Source organism: Microcebus murinus, chromosome 2, assembly GCF_040939455.1.
Source record: "Microcebus murinus isolate Inina chromosome 2, M.murinus_Inina_mat1.0, whole genome shotgun sequence".
NCBI classification, from domain to species: Eukaryota; Metazoa; Chordata; class Mammalia; order Primates; family Cheirogaleidae; genus Microcebus; species Microcebus murinus.
This window is the reverse complement of record NC_134105.1, coordinates 91,063,542-91,080,469: the sequence shown is the minus strand read 5'-3', so window position 1 is coordinate 91,080,469 and position 16,928 is coordinate 91,063,542. Positions and strand designations below refer to the sequence as shown.

Below are 16,928 nucleotides of genomic sequence, written 5' to 3'. Positions count from 1 at the left end.
AGGTGGTAAAGCCCGGCCCTGTTCCTAACAGGCCATGGACCAGTACTGGGCTGCAGCATGGGGCTTGGGAACCAAAGTGCTAAAGAACTAGCAGTTTTACCCACCATTGATTTTGCACAACCAGTTAAACTTTGTAGGATAAGTAAGACAAGTGTGCCAGGGGCACAAAATTTAAGGAAGCCCTCATTCTCAGTGTCATACAACTGAGTTCACGTCAACATAGTTTAAAAGGCAAATAATGTCTTAGAATTTATTATGAAGAGCTGTTACTTTGCAAGTCCATGAATTACTTTTCAGAACTGATCTAAACAAAGATCTGTTATTTATTTTTCTCCTTATAAACTTTTGATGACTAAGGATAATAGCTAAACTCCTTAATATGGCATATAAGCTCCTTCATCAGTTTCCCCCAGTCTATTTTCTGACCTCACTTACAGGTCAGCAAATAGCTCTCCCTTTTACCCCTTACCCTGTACTCTAGCCTAGCCATGCTGTGTGGTTTTATGGTACTTCCTCTGCTTGGAATGTTCTTCATTTGGTAACCTTCTACTTATCTTTTACAGTGATTCAATGTAAGTTCAAATGTCACCTCCTTTCTAAAGCCTCCCCTGATTTCCCTAGAGCAAAATTAATCACTTTCTTTTTTCTCTTGGAATAAAACATATCTCTACTATAGCACTTACCATAGTTTAGCCCATTGTTTACATGACTAACTCTCATGCTATGTTTAATTCAATTAAACAAGTCCAATTCCAGATGCTGTGCTAGGTTCCAGGAATATAAAAAGTTTTATGAAGTTTTAAGAGATCATATTTTAAAGGGGAAACTAAAAACCAAACAGATAATCACAATATAATATGGTAAGTGCTATAATTGAATTATGAGCCAAATGCTATGGAGATAGAAATAAGGGAATGACTAGGTTTAATTGTTTCTTTTTTTTTTTTTTACCTTGATATGAAATAGTTTGAATATCATAATTCTGTTTCTTAAGAGCATGCTTTATTTGTCTTTATAACATCTGTGGCTAGCACTGTGCTTGGCATACGTAGATAATACATTTTGGTTAAATGAAGATTTAACTGCATTTGATTAAACTATCTCATTTTTTTCTTTTTTTCCCCTTGTTTTTCAGAATGCAAAGTATGGCGAAATCCTCTAAATCTTTTCAGAGGAGCAGAATATAGCAGGTAGCACATTTTGCTTTCAGTATAAGTATGGCAGTGGTCTTAGAGTAAATGTGTTATGGGAACATTTATTTTTATAAATATATCTCAGCTTTTCTAGTTGGAGATATATAATAAGGTAAAATGATTAGCTCAAGGTTTTGTTGGTAGCATCTTGACTGTGTTTACTTTTATAACCATAAAAAGCATTGTTTCAAACTATGTTTGTGATACATAAGTTTATATTAGGCCCCTGGTTTATGGCAGAAAGCCTTTCATTAATACAAAGAATTTGTGACATTAAGAAAACATTACAGGTGTCAGCATATTCTGTGCATATGTGCTCAGTTTCAAAATTTATTTGAGGATTCATTTAAAAAAACAGTCTGAATGTGAATGTAAACTTTATTTGTATAGCATAAAGTATTTTTATATTGATTTTATATTGCTATTTCCTATCCATACTACTATGTCAGACATAGTAGTACGGATAGGAAATAGCAATAATAGCAAAAATATTGAAAAATCAATATTTTTATATTGATTTTATATTGCTATTTCCTGTCTGTACTACTGTGTCTATTTCTCATCCAGTTTTTACTCCAAATGAGAAAACATCTTTTGAAATTATGACCAAAGATACTTCAAATTTATTTATGTATGTATGTATTATTTATTTGTCTATCTTCCTTCCCTTTTTAATACCCTGCAGTGAGAATCACTTTTATTTTGAGGAGGGCTGTGTTTTACCTGGAAGTAAACTGGGGCATGTTATTTAATTCATTGAACAAGAAACACTATGTATCTGCTATTTAGGGGCAGTATGCAAAATGATGGAGATAAAAATGATTAAGCAATAACCTCTGTGCTTAAGGACTTAATAGTATAAGATAGTGATATCCTGGGAATTGAAAGCTAGGCTTTTATGAAAGATACCATGTAGCCTGTACTAAGAGATTCTGCAAGAAACAGGTCCTTGAAACTCTTGGTGTGTTTAATCAAAGTTATTGAGGCTATTTCTTGTTATATTATACAGGGTTCACTTCATGAAGATCTTTAAGAGTAATTTCTTAGTATTAGGAATACTTATGCTTCTTCTGACTGATTAGTTTGTCTCAGTGTAAAAGTCTAAGTTGTATTGATAAACCATTGTGTGGTTCTAGAAAGCTTACACCAGCAGTATGTGTGGGCATGTCCCACTTAACCCTTGATAACATTATCTTTGCCAATTTGATAGGCAAAAAGTAAAACTTATTTTAATTTGCTATTTATTAATTAATAATGAGATTTGACATTGTAAAATGTATTTATTAGCCAGTTTGTTAACTTGCTGTTAATTTATTTTGGGGTTGGAGAGGTATGACAGTTTAAATATTTACTTTAGTAAAATCTGGAAAAAGGTTTTCTTTGTTTTTATACTTTGAAAGTCTTTTCTCATCTTGACCTAATAAAAATTCACCTATGTTTTCTTCTAGTTTCTTTGTAGGTTGACTTCTAATACTTAATTATAACTCTCTGAGAGTTTATTTAAGCATAGTTAATAAGATATATCTAAGTCAAATTGTTTTATTCCTTCAAATCCAATTTTCAAAGCAGTGTTTATTGAATATTGTTTTCCTGTTTGGTTTTTGATGTTTTATTATCATATTCTAAGTAGTTTGTGTAGGTTATCTCCTTTGTTTTACTGATTATAATAAGATTTTAAAATATCCCAAAATAGAATTTGTAGCAATATATTTTTGAAAGTTAAATAGTGTCTATTGTAGTAGACATGCCCTCTCATGTCCAACTTAAATATTTTTTTGTGTTTTGGTAAAGATACACTTGGGTGACTGGTAAAGAACCACTTACATACTATGACATGAACTTGTCAGCTCAGGACCATCAGACCTTTTTCACCTGTGACACAGACTTTTTACGTCCTTCAGATATAGGTATGTGTTATATCTGTTCATGGTTTAAACAGTGATCAGGATAATTTTTATTTTTATATAGAGGTATTTATTATAGTGCACAGAGTTATTTGGCTTGGAGTTCTTTGCATTATTGATAAGAAACTCAGGTTAAATTAAAACGAATTGTGATTGTAAACTAGGTTGATATACACCTTTTCTTCTTATAAAGAATTTAAAATATTTCATACTTCTTTATTACTAGAAAAACCTTTCAAATCAAATACTGCAACTGCTTTTGCAGGAAAATAGTGTACCTTGTTTTGGTCTGGGAAATGAACACTTGCAGTTTATATATAAATGAAAATAGGACAGTGTTTAAACATTGGGGAATGACATGTAGAGAAAAATGCAGTTATTTTGTTTTAGTCATAAGTTAGAGATGCATATAGTGGTAGAAGATCATAGAAATCCCTTTCATCTAGCATATTGCCCAGTATATGTAAATATTAATATTTATTTTTATGTTTGGTTCTCTGTAAGTTCTTATCCATAGAATTGAGTCTCTTAAGTGTATACCTTAAAAATAGGGATCTTTGTCACAGCTTTTCTTCTACTTTGAATGCCCTCACCTACTGTATGTATCTATCTGATGAGTTACTTTTTATCCTTTAATATCCAAATTAAGTCCGGGTATGATGGCTCATGCCTATAATCCCAGCACTTTGGGAGGCCTGAGTTTGAGACCAGCCTAGGAAACAGAGTAAGACTCTGTGTCTCTACAAAAAATAAAAAAATTAGCCAGGTGTAGTGGTGCCTGCCTGTAGTCCAAGCTACTCAGGCTTGAGTCCAAGCCTCAGCAGAAGGATTGCTTAAGCTCAGGAGTTCAAGGCTACAGTAAGCTATGATTGCACCACTGCGCTCCATCCTGGGCACTAGACCAAGACCCTATCTCTTAAAAAAAAAAATTCAAATTAAAAGTCACACTCTTTAGGAAACCTTCCTTGGGATCTCTTGTCAGAATTAAACGCTTTCTTTTCTACGGTTCTACAGTACTTAGCCCAAATCTGTATTAAATTATTTTAGTTAATTTATTCAACCATAAACATTTATTAATGTTATCACTCTGCTTTCATGTTTGCCATCCCTAATTGGATATGAAACTTTAGAGAGCAGGGACTATATTCTCTTCATCTTTGAATTCCTATCATATAACATGTTGCCTCGTATACTGTAAATATTATTCTTTGGCCAGGTGTAGTGTTTCATGCCTGTAATCCTAGCACTCTGGGAGGCTGAGGCAGGAGGATCGCTTGAGGCCAGGAGTTTGAGACTGGTCTGCGCAAAATAGCAAGACCCTATCTTTACAAAAAGTAAAAAATTTAGCTGGGTGTGGTAGCATGCGCCTGTAGTCCCAGCTACTTGCAAGGCTGAACCAGGAGGCTTATTTGAGCCCAGGAATTTGAGGTTGCAGTGAGCTATGATGATGCCACTGTACTTTAGACCGGGCAACAAAGTGAGACCCTGTCTCAAGAAAATATATATATATATATATTCTTTGATGAAAGTATGAATGAATGAAAGGCTTAGGTGTCACAGATATCTTAATTAATTTCACTGATAATAGGTAAAACTTGTATAGCACTTAACTATGTGCCAGGCATTGTTCTAAGCAATTTATAGAAATGTACTAGTTTAATCTTCCAATCACTTTATGAGATGATACTATTATCAGCCCTATTTTAAAAATAAAGGAACTGAGGCAAAGAGGAATCAAGGGACATGCCTTGAGACACACAGCTAATAACCAATAAAGTTGGGTTTCAAACTCAAGTCTGACTGTTAAATACTATGCTGTCACTACTTCTACCCACCACACTAATAGGTAGAAGAAATCACCAATAAAGGTCTGAAAAATACGCAGGTTTCCACCATTGTAATTAGTTCATTGTGATACATCTTTGCTGGATTAATTGTGTTAAGGGAGGGGTGGTACCAGGAAACCCAAAATCTTGGTACGGTTACATAAAATGGTTTAATTCAAATAGAGGAGAAAAAAGAATTGTTTTATGTTTATATGCTTAATATTTATATTAATAGCAAAAATGTAGATGTTGGGGAAATAACAGCAGTATAAAATCAGTATTATATGTCAACTTTAAGGATTGAAGTGACTCTGGAAATTAGGTCTCACCTCCCTCTCTCTCACAGACAGAATTGCAAACATCGGCAGGCTTTTCCAATAGCAACCATGGCTATTCACTAAAGCTGTGATCTTAAAACATTTTTGTTTGAATATCTACTAAAAGAATTTTGGAAAGGGATGTGTCCCTTCACACATTTTTAAGTTGATGTCATAAGGTTAAATAATAACAAAGAATGTCATTTTTGACATATTGCAAAATGTAGACATTTAAAAATAAAACTAGTATACCCTATATTTCAGTGTATGTCATGGGATCAAATGATTTATGTCCGCCACTATCCACTGAAAAATTCATGAACAAATGTTCTTCAGCATTAGTAATTTTATATAAGTCCTTTTTCTTCTTGAACGCATAATCTATTTTACTATAATTTTATTATAATAAATTTTATTATAATTATTTAATTATAATAAATTTTATTATAATTATTTTATTATAATTAATAAAATAATTTTATTATACTTTTATTTTATTATAATTATTATAATTTTAATTATTTTAATATAAATAATTAAAATTTTTGTGTAATTTTATTATAATTATTTTATGTTGTAGAAAAGTATGCTATCACACTTGCACACTTTTCCACAATAAAAATTTTTAGTAATTTTTTTAAATTTAAATTTCATTTGACCATGAGGTTCCAAATGTTTTTCTATACTTTAATTGTATTTTTGTCAAATCCTTAGAGCTACATATTTAGTTCTTTAAATTTTGGAAAATACCTTCCATATAACCTAATTGACTGGGTGAGTCTTCATTGTCAATCTGTCAACCAAATCAGATTTACTTTTCTGACAGAGAAGTCTGACTTCATTTTTCAAAGCAAATAAACATGTTAACATGTATCCCCTTGATAACCATCTGTCTTCTGAATTCAGATTCCAAGATACAAAGATAGAAAAATCTTGGAACTTTGCCTAGGACTTATCATTGGCCAAAATAATTGCCTTTATTATTCTTTACTAATGCCGCCTTTGCCTTACCATGAAAGGATCTTCCCTTAGGAGCAATTCATTCTTTTATAGTAAGTGGGGAGGGGTGCTAATGGAACTGATAAAAATTGTTACCACCACCTCCCCACTCTATAATATACTTGAATTCAGAGCATTCAGGAGCAAGAATACTCTATTTCTAATGCCAACCCTCATTGTTAAATGAAGTAAGTAAAAGGCAGGAATCCCTAATACAGTGTGTCTTGATTACAAATGGCTGCCCCCAAACGTTGAATCCCTTTGGCACCTGGGATTTTTACACCATAGGGCAATGCGCCTTGGAAAGATTCAGGATAGGTGAGAAGTAAGTCTTCCTTTTGTGTTAGAAGGGAACATATCTTTGGAGGTAGAGGTGTGAGGATTGTGGTTAAGTAGGAAAGGGAAACCAGTATAATGCATAGACCAAATGGAGAAACAGTCTTCAGGTAGATCAGTTGTATTAATAGAAAACAGTCATATAAAGTTGAGGCTTTAGAAATGGATTTTCTTAAAACCATGCACTCCATTTTGCTTCTTGCAAAGTTACATGTACGTCTAGAATGTATGTATAACCTCAGCTAAAGACTGAACTCAAAGACAGACTTTGCCTGTGAATGATGATCCAGAAAGGGACTATTGTGCTCGCTTTGGCAGCACATATACTAAAATTGGAACAATACAGAGAAGATTAGCGTGGCTCCTGTGGGAGGATGACATGCAAATTCACGAAGCATTCCATATTTTAACTCTTTTAGAATTTGTCTATCAGGTTTTCCAGTCCTCACTGGAAGAAAATAAGTAAATAAATAATAATAAAATTAAAAAGAAAGGGACTATTGGTTCTATATTGATTTTTCAGACACTCACATAAAGGTAATGATTTATATTAGTAGTTTTATATTCAGAAAAGACAAATGTGTATATACGTATGATGTGGCAAATTTCTCTTGACTTATTGTCATCAGTAATCACTAAATTAGGAGATTTTGTTCTCATCCTATAGATTTATCTAGGGCAGAAAACAAACATACCCACAAGGGCCAGCCAGTGGTGTTTTTTGGATTATTTGTTTTCATTTTTAACATTTAAAAATCAGGAGATTTCACATTAAAATCCGAATTTACACTTTTTGAAAGTTGGAAAATATGGCAAAACTGGACCTGCAATTCTACTTGGCAATAATCAGCTACATGTGAGTTGTGGCTCTCCCTTTTAGACAGTGAATTTGTTTTTAGCTCATTCATTTATGTTTAATGCCTGGCATCTGTAGGCATTTACATTTGTAACCCTTGACTTTGGGAATAACTGCTGGTCTCTTTCATGCTTGTTAGCATATTAGAATATTATTTAACTTGAAAAAATAAATAAATTTGAATTGATAATTGCTTTTGTTAATTATGTTTTGAACATATCAAGGGCTCTTAAAGAGGACAATTGAATACTAAATAAATAAGCATTTTGCTTTTAATTATTCATAAGCCTTATTTTAGAAAAAAAAATATATTTTCCTCCATTTTAATTCCCCTTTCCCCTTAGACATAAGGCTGCTTTGATTGTGAAGAATACTCTTGAAAGGCTGGTAGAGCATATGAAAACATAAGAAAAAGTGCTTAAAGGTGAATTGAATGACCTCACTAGAAATAAAAAAAAATACAAATGAAAATGAGATAGTTTTCATGTATTAAAAGAGAATGAATATCAATTCGCTCTCTTAAATTAGCAAAGATTGATGATACTGTGTTGGTAAGGAAACAAGGAAACGGTCACTCTCCTATACTACCTGAAAGAGTATAAGTTAATACAATCTTCTTGAAAAGAGTTTGCTATATATATATATATCTAAAATGTTATAAAAGATACATACATTTTAACTAACAGTTCTACTTCTAGAAAGGAAATATTTGGTCAGATATGCAAAGATAGATACTGAAAGATTATTATCAGTGTTTTTATATTAGCAAAAAATTGGGTATAACTTAATTGTCCATCAAAAGAGAATTGGTTAAATAAATTATATATACTTGATATACTACTCTACTAAATAACCATTTAAAATGTTGATAAAGATTCAGTGTCAAAATTGGACTTGTAATTATTACATATGTCATAGAAGAGAGCCCTGTCTTCAAAAATCATAAGTCTAATATTATACTTTATTTTTATGTAATATTTTAGTGTTTCAGCAAGAAGATATTCTTTACCTGGCCAGCATCAGATGGGTGCTGACTTGCATCAATTTGTCATGTTCAGGAAGCATTAGCTGTCAGCTACCTGGTGACATGTTTGATATGAGAAATGTATTTTTGTTAGACAAGTGGAATATATTGACTCCTTTTCTAAGCCAAGACTAATATTTTGTTTCCAAAGGAAAACTCAAACATTTTCCACATTATTCTTTCTGGACAGTTGTGGGTTTTGTTCCAAAAGCAACACTCATAGATTCTCTATCTTATCAAAGTTGAAATTGGCTAGATAGTTTCACAAATATACTTTATTTGTTTGTTTAATTTTTAAGTAACTTTACTTGGTTTGAAATCTTCATTTGGTACAGTAAATGGTAACAAAACTAATATTGTTTTTCTAGAGAAATCCTAACTTAAGGTTTTTTTGAATCCTAGTAGAGGCTGACATTTTCCAGAGGTGTACTATATTCTAAATTAATCCTCTTTTTTTGCCCTTTGTATACAAAATGCAAATCCAAACATAATTTCTAGAGCAAATCATTGGTTAGACAAAGACTTTGTTTTTAATTTTTTTATTTTTAGCAGTTCCATTAGAACCTTTTTAGAATAATAAAAGTAGAGCAGGAATATTTCATATTGATTGTAATCTGATGTCACTTAAACTCAATTTTAACATGCATTTAGACATATAAATGTTCATGTATCATGATATAATTAATTTGGTTAAGTACCTTATATGTTATTCAAATAAATCAGAAAAAGAATATATTTATTTTTATTGTATGTGAAGCTTCCAAATTTGACATAAATTTCTCATAAGGTTAATGTGAAATAGTAACCCAATTTCTTTTTTCATTTGTTTAAGAACATGTTACTTAAAGCTTTGTTTACTCCTCAGCTCATTCTTCATATGTTTTGTGTAAGATTATTTGTTTACCATCTCATCTACTCTTTGAAATATTTTTCCTACAGTTATGCAGAAGGCATGGAGGGAAAGAAATCCTCCAGCTCGAATCAAAGCAGCCTATCAAGCTTTAGAGTTAAACAATGAGTAAGTTTGAAATACATGGAAAATATGTTTGTTTTTTAAGAAAACTCAGGGAAATGATTTTCCTTTTGTCTGTTCCTAAGACATTTGGAGTCATTAGCAGTCCCCTTTTCCTTTTTGCATATTAGAGATAAAATTTGCAGTATTACCAACATCTGCACTTTGCTTCTGAAATTGTAAACTTATATATGCTTTTGAATAGAAATTATACTAGAAATACATTTAAAAATGAGAATACCAATAGAGAATGGTGATAATAGTTGAAAGGGTACTTAATACATATGCCACCTGTTTTAATTGTGTTTTTCATTTTTTTTTGCAATCCAGAGATCTTTTATTTTTTATACCTAATTATGCCATGAATTCATAGGGAATAGGTTCCAGCAGCTCAGGCTCCTTTCCATTGGTTCTCACAAAGTATGCTTCTCTGGGTGGGACAGGCTGGCACTTCACTTGAACCCAGGTACCTTTCTCTTTGGCTTCCTTCTTTTTCTTATCATTTTCCTTCCTGAGTTTCAGAAAGCTGTCTCGGCTCTTAGAGTGCTTCATATGCTCAATACGCACATTAGCACATTAATCCTCTTGGCAATAATCTTGCCCTTAACTTGTTTGTTTATAACCATGCCAACAGCATGCTGGGTAACATTGTAGACTCTTCCAGTTTTGCCAAGGTAACATTGGTGGGGCATACCTTTTTGAACAGTACCCATTCCCTTGATGTCTACAATGTCACCTTTCTTTTTTTTAAGGCTAGTCAAGTGAAGCAGTGGGAGTGGAGAAGGAACAAAGGAATCTGTAACTGGTGATCAATTAGTTGTAAACACCACTGCACTCGGACCACCATATCATCTTTCATGTAGATTCGCATGTATGTGGCCAAAGGAACAAATCTATGTTTTCTAAAAGGCCTAGAGAACATATATTGGGTGCCTCTTCTCTCTCCCGTTGTGTTCGTCATTTTGGTGCATTACTGGAAGATGGCAGCTCCGGCCAAAAGGTTGTTTTTTATTTAAACCATTAATTTCAAGCATTCATTCAGTCTTGAGAACTTTAGTTCTTATCTAAAGTTTCTCTTGGAGGCATAAGAAGGGGATTCAAAATAAGTAAAACATAGATCTGTCAACTTTATTTTTTTGCATGTTAATAGCATTTTTTTTATAGTTCTTTGTGTGAACTTTACATATATATGTGTATGAGAGTGTGTGTGTTTGTGTATTTTTTTTTTTTTTTTTTGAGCTAGGATCTTGCTCTGTCACCCAGGCTGGAGTGCAGTGGTGCAATCATAGCTCACTGCAGCCTCGAACTCCTGGGCTCAAGAGATTCTCCTATCTCAGCCTCTTGAGTAGCTGGGATTGCAAGTGTGAGCCACATCACCTGTCATTTTATCTATTCAATATATTTTGAAAAGATAAAATGTAAAATCATAAGGCAACTTAATATTTAAATGGGACAGATCAATAAATATTAATCTAATACAGACTAAATAAATGCCAAGAGTAAAAATATGATCCCAGGTGGGGTTAATCAAGGAATGTGTACTGGATAATGTGAATTTAGAGTTGTACCCTAAACTCCCCTTCCAATAGATACATTATTCTTATTAAGAAGGCCTTCCCAAGGTGGAACAAAAATGGCAGAGTAGGTAACTCCCAAAGCAGTGAATAAACTGGCAAAAACTGTCAGAATCAACTTTATTAAAACTCTGGAAGCTAATCAAAAGTTTACAGTAGTATGAATGTTTAATCGAGGGAAAAAACCACCTGAATTTCTATAAGAGAGCTTTGTGATGTTTTATTTACTCTGGCCCCATCCCCTGTTCCCTAGCTCAGTGGCAGCCTTGGAAATATAATAGCGCACATTCCATTCCAGGTATGGCTTTTTAGTACCAAAAGAAGCAGAATGGGCCTTATTCTCAAAGAACTGTGGTTTTTATTTTGATCTGTCAGATGATTCCATGAAGGACCAGCTCAAGCCTTTATTTCAGCTTACTCAAAACTCTCCCAGGAGTGACATAACTACACTGGGGGACAGTCGTTGAAAATATTTAAAGGCAAATGCATTAGCTGCTGCTGCCTGGGGCAAGGAGTAAAAGCTAGGGCAAATAATAGACAAACCAGAAAGGTTATGAGCAAAGGCTGGAGTATGAGACACTTTGGGGAATAAAGGCTTTGAAAAGTTCCCTCAGTTTTCTGGGAATCTCAAAGGCCCCACACATGGCCAGAGCTGGGCACATGCTCAGAAAAGACTCGAGAAGGTCTCAAGCTCTCACATCTGGCTAACCTTCAGGTTCTGAACAAGCAGGAGGTGAAGGCTAAGGCAGAGTTGTAAGCTGCCTGGTTGAATGATGAAGATGTGCCCCAGCTGACACACGGTGCATCTGTGAAGACTTTTGCTTTTTGTATTTTGTTTGTTTTTGGTTGCAGGTGTTTAAGAAAATCTCCCTCTAATCACTAACTGACCACTAGGCTAAAAGAGAACAGACTTTACTGGTCATATATGACAGAGAATATAGATTTTATAAAATTTGTTCAGAAAAGTCAACAAACTAACAAATAACAGTAAGTAGCAACAACAAATCCTAGGGAGTAGAGATGATCTGATTTCCAGAATTGCCAGAATATGATATTAAGGATTTCCAGTTTATAATAGAAAATTACAAGTCATGCAAATAAATAAAATTTGGCTCATACACAGGAGAAAAAAAGAAATTAATAGAAACTGCTGCTGAGAAAGCTTAGTCTTTGGACTTTATAGACAAAGATTTTAAATCAACTATTTTAAATATGCTCAAAGAGGTAAAGGAAACCATGAGGATGATGTATCACTATTAGAAAATATCAATAAAGAGGAAGGAATAATAAAAAGGAACTAAATAGAAATTCTAGAATTGAAAAGTATAACTGAAATGAAACATTTACTATAGGAGTTCAACAACACACTTGAGCAGACAGAAGAAAGAACCAGTGAACTTGATTTAGGTCAATTGAGATTACCTAGTCCGAGGAGCAAGAAAAAAATTAAGGAATGAAGAAATATGAACTGAGTCTAAAAAACCTGTGAGACGGCCGGGCGCTGTGGCTCACGCCTGTAATCCTAGCTCTTGGGAGGCCGAGGCGGGCGGATTGCTCAAGGTCAGGAGTTCAAACCAGCCTGAGCAAGAGCGAGACCCCGTCTCTACTATAAATAGAAAGAAATTAATTGGCCAACTGATATATATATAAAAAATTAGCCGGGCATGGTGGCGCATGCCTGTAGTCCCAGCTACCCGGGAGGCTGAGGGAGAAGGATCACTCGAGCCCAGGAGTTTGAGGTTGCTGTGAGCTAGGACGCCACGGCACTCACTCTAGCCTGGGCAACAAAGCGAGACTCTGTCTCAAAAAAAAAAAAAAAAAAAAAAAACCTGTGAGACACTATCAAGTATACCAACCTAGGCATAATGGGAGTACCAGAGAAGAGAGAGAGAGAGAAAGGGCAGAAAGAATATTTGAAGAAATAATAGCTGAACACAAATACTAACACACCAAATCCAACAGCATGTTGAAAGTGTTAACACCCTGACCAAGTGGGATTTATTCCAGGTTACAAGAATAGTTCAACATATGAAGGTTGATCAGTGTAATACTCCACATTAACAGAATGAAAGAAATAAGCCACATGATCATCTCAATTGATGCAGAAAAGGCATTTGACAAAATTCAACACACTGGCTGGGCGTGGTGGCTCACACCTATAATTCTAGCACTCTGGGAGGCCGAGGTGGGCAGATTGCTCAAGGTCAGGAGTTCAAAACCAGCCTGAGCAAGAGCAAGACCCCGTCTCTACTATAAATAGAAAGAAATTAATTGGCCAACTAATATATATATAGAAAAAATTAGCTGGGCATGGTGGCACATGCCTATAGTTCCAGCTACTGAGGAGGCTGAGGCAGTAGAATGCTTGAGCCCAGGAGTTTGAGGTTGCTGTGAGCTAGGCTGATGCCACGGCACTCACTCTAGCCTGGGCAACAAAGTGAGACTCTGTCTCAAAAAAAAAAAAAAAAATTCAACACCCTTTCATGATAAAAATGTATGAAAATCTATTAATGTAATATATTAACAGAACAAGGGACAAAACCACATGAACATCTCAGTTGATATAGAAAAATTTTTGACAAAAATCTAACACCATTGTATGATGAAAACATTTTTAAAAACTAGAATTGGAAGGAAATTTCCTCAAGAGCATCTATGAGAAACCCACAGCTAACTATATACTTAATGATGAAACACTGAAAGCTTTCATCTTAGATTTCCTTCTAAGATCAGGAATAAGGCAAGGATGTCTGTGCTCGCCTTACATCTGTTTAACACGATACTGGAGGTTTAGCCTGTGTAGTTATGCAAGAAAAAAAAAAGGGATCCAAATTGGAAACTAAGGAATAAAACTCTATTTACAGATGATATTATCTTAAAAACTCTTAATCCACAAGAAACTATTAGAGCTAATAAAAGAGTTCAGCAAAGTTGTGAGAAACAAGATGAACATATAAAAATTGTTGTATTTCTATGCCTTAGCAAGGAATAATCTGAAAAGGAAATAAAGAAAACAATTCCATTTACTATAGCATGAGGAAGCTTAAATTACGTAGGAATAAATTTAATCAAGTAAGTGTAAGATTTCTGTACGGAAAACTACAAAGCATTGTTAAATAAGTTAAAGAACTAAAAAAATGGAAAGTCATCCCATGTTCATGAATTAGAAGACTTAACATTGTTGGGTTGTCAATACTCTCTAAGTTGATCTACAGATTCAGTGTACTTTGTGTCACAATTCTAGTTACCATTTTTGCAGAAATGTACTAGGTGATCTTAAAATGTATATGGAATCACAAGAGACCCTGAATCTTGAAATAGAAGAACAAAGTTGGAAGACTCACAGTGCCCAATTTTATTTTTATTTTAATTTATTTTTTAATTTTTAAAAAATATGAAATGCTTCATGAATCTGTGTGTCATCCTTGCACAGGGGCCATGCTAATCTTCTCTGTATCGTCCCAATTTTAGTATATGTGCTGCCTAAGCAAGTGCTCAATTTTAAAACTTAGTACAAATCTATAGTAATTAAATCAGAAGGATAAACACCTAGATCAATGGATTCAAATTGAGAATCCAGAAATAGACCCATATATCTATGGTCAGTTGATTTTTAAAAAGGGTACCAAGACTATTCAATGGAAGAAAGAATAGTCTTTTCAGCAAATGATATTGGAGCAACTAGATAGCCATGTATATAAAAGCATGAAGTTAGACCCTTAACCTCACACCGTAAATAGTAATTAATTTAAAATTAATCAAGAATCTAAATGGAAGAGCTAAACTATGAAGCTTTTAGAAGAAAACATAGGGGCAAATATTCATGACCTTGGATTTTGTAGTGGTTTCTTAGATATGACATGACACCAAAACACAAGCAAAAAAATAAAAATTAGATAAATTAGACTACATCAAAATTAAATCTTTTGTATATCAAAGTATACTATCAAGGGAAAGAAAATAGATTTGTGATTGCCATGGACTGGGACAACAGAGAAGATAGAGAGTGACTGCTTAATAGATATAGGGTTTTGGCAAGGATGATGAAAATGTCCTGGAATTACATAGAGGTGATGCTTGCACAACTTTGTCAATATGTTAAAAATATATTAACATACACTTTAAAATGTTTTAAACTGTGAAATTTACTTCATAAATTTTTAAAAAAACATTCCCCAAATTAAGTTCATTAGGTATTCATATAATTCATTTCCTATATCTTAACATTTTTAAACAAATGCAAGAAAACTTTAAGGAAAAAAAATCTCTTCACCATATAGCTATACTGTAATTTAAAATTATGTTTATATTTTATTCTGCTGCATCAGTTTATACCCATCAAGATCTTTTTTTTTTTTTTTTTGAGTCTCCCTTTGTTGCCCAGGCTAGAGTGAGTGCCATGGCGTCAGCGTAGCTCACAGCAACCTCAAACTCCTGGGCTCAAGCAATCTCCTGCCTCAGTCTCCCAAGTAGCTGGAACTACAGGCATGCGCCACCATGCCAGGTTCATTTTTTCTATATATATATATTAGTTGGCCAATTAATTTCTTTGTATTTATAGTAGAGATGGGGGTCTCGCTCTTGCTCAGGCTGGTTTCGAACTCCTGACCTCGAGCAATCCACCCGCCTCAGCCTCCCAGAGTGCTAGGATTACAGGCGTGAGCCACCACGTCTGGCCCCCATCAAGATCTTGTAGAAAGCATTTTTATTATGGTTATTTAAAAGCATTTTAATTGGGTTTTGGAATGGCAATTGGGAAGCCTAGTGTTTAAACCAACAGTATATTTAATGTTTCAGAAGAATCCAGTGTACTTAATGGAGAAGTCTTTATTAATTAATGAAATTATTATATGCTTTAGGATATTATTTGAAGGATGCTGTAAATGGTATGATTTACAGCTTCCATATGTGGAGGACCCTCTTGTCCTTAGTTGATGATAGCTATTATATCTTGCCATCATTTTTGTTTCATGCTTGGCCTTTTACCTTTTTTTTTTTTTTTTTGAGACAGAGTTTTACTCTGTTGCCCGGTCTAGAGTGCTATGGCATCAGCCTAGCTCATAGCAACCTCAAACTCCTGGGCTCAAGCAATCCTCCTGCCTCAGCCTCCCAAGTAGCTGGGACTATAGGCATGTGCCACCATGGCCAGCTAATTTTTTCTATATATATATTTTTAGTTGCCCAGCTAATTTCTATTTTTTTTTTTTTTTTTTTAGTAGAGATGGGGTCTCGCTCTTGCTCAGGCTGGTTTTGAACTCCTGACCTTGAGTGATCCTCCCACCTCGGACTCCCAGAGTGCTAGGATTACAGGCGTGAGCCACCATGCCCGGCCAGCCTTTTACTTTTATCAATAATCTCTTTCTTCCTGCTTAGATGGGCACTATTCAGTAGAAATATAATACAAACCATATATATAACTTTAAATTTTCTAGTAGCCACATTTAAAAATAGAAAGAAATGGGTGAAAATAATTTGAATAAGATTTTATTCAGCTCTAATCAAAATATTAAAATATTTTAACATATAATCAATATCTTTAAAAAACTATTAATGAGTATTTTGCGTTCTAAGTTTTTACAATCCAGTGTGCATTTTACACTTAGCATCACATTTCAGTTTGGACTAGCCATATTTCAAGTGCTCAGTAGCCACATATGGTTAATGACTAAAATATTGGATAATGTAGGCTTAGATAATCAGAAATAGGACATTGTCCCCAGAAGAGACGGACTCGAGAGAAACTTTTTGTTTTCCTTTTTTGTCCCCTCCAAAAATGAATTAGTTTATCTTATTAAGCCAGTTGTTAACTTAAAAGATACAAAGAAAACTGTGTTTTAGTGGGGTAAAGAAAAGAAAACTTGGAATAAGCATGGGTGTGAGGAGTGAG

General features: G+C 33.9%; 1 protein-coding gene and 2 non-coding genes across 7 annotated transcripts in view; 2 read left to right on the top strand and 1 right to left on the bottom strand.

Moving 5' to 3' along the window:
* Positions 1-16,928, top strand: part of ST7L (suppression of tumorigenicity 7 like) — an 80,370-nt gene that overhangs the window by 11,469 nt on the left and 51,973 nt on the right. For all 5 annotated transcript variants that reach the window (XM_012778486.3, XM_020282353.2, XM_020282349.2 and 2 more), the window contains 3 exons: positions 1,136-1,190; positions 2,985-3,100; positions 9,395-9,473. In XM_012778486.3, the coding sequence (XP_012633940.1) occupies positions 1,136-1,190; positions 2,985-3,100; positions 9,395-9,473 (250 nt within the window). The remainder of the gene's footprint in view (positions 1-1,135; positions 1,191-2,984; positions 3,101-9,394; positions 9,474-16,928) is intronic.
* On the top strand, positions 6,878-6,984 carry LOC142869723 (U6 spliceosomal RNA). Its single transcript, XR_012918296.1, has one exon. It is a non-coding gene; the product is annotated as a U6 spliceosomal RNA (small nuclear RNA).
* Positions 14,430-14,532, bottom strand: LOC142869708 (U6 spliceosomal RNA). The gene has a single exon (XR_012918282.1). It is a non-coding gene; the product is annotated as a U6 spliceosomal RNA (small nuclear RNA).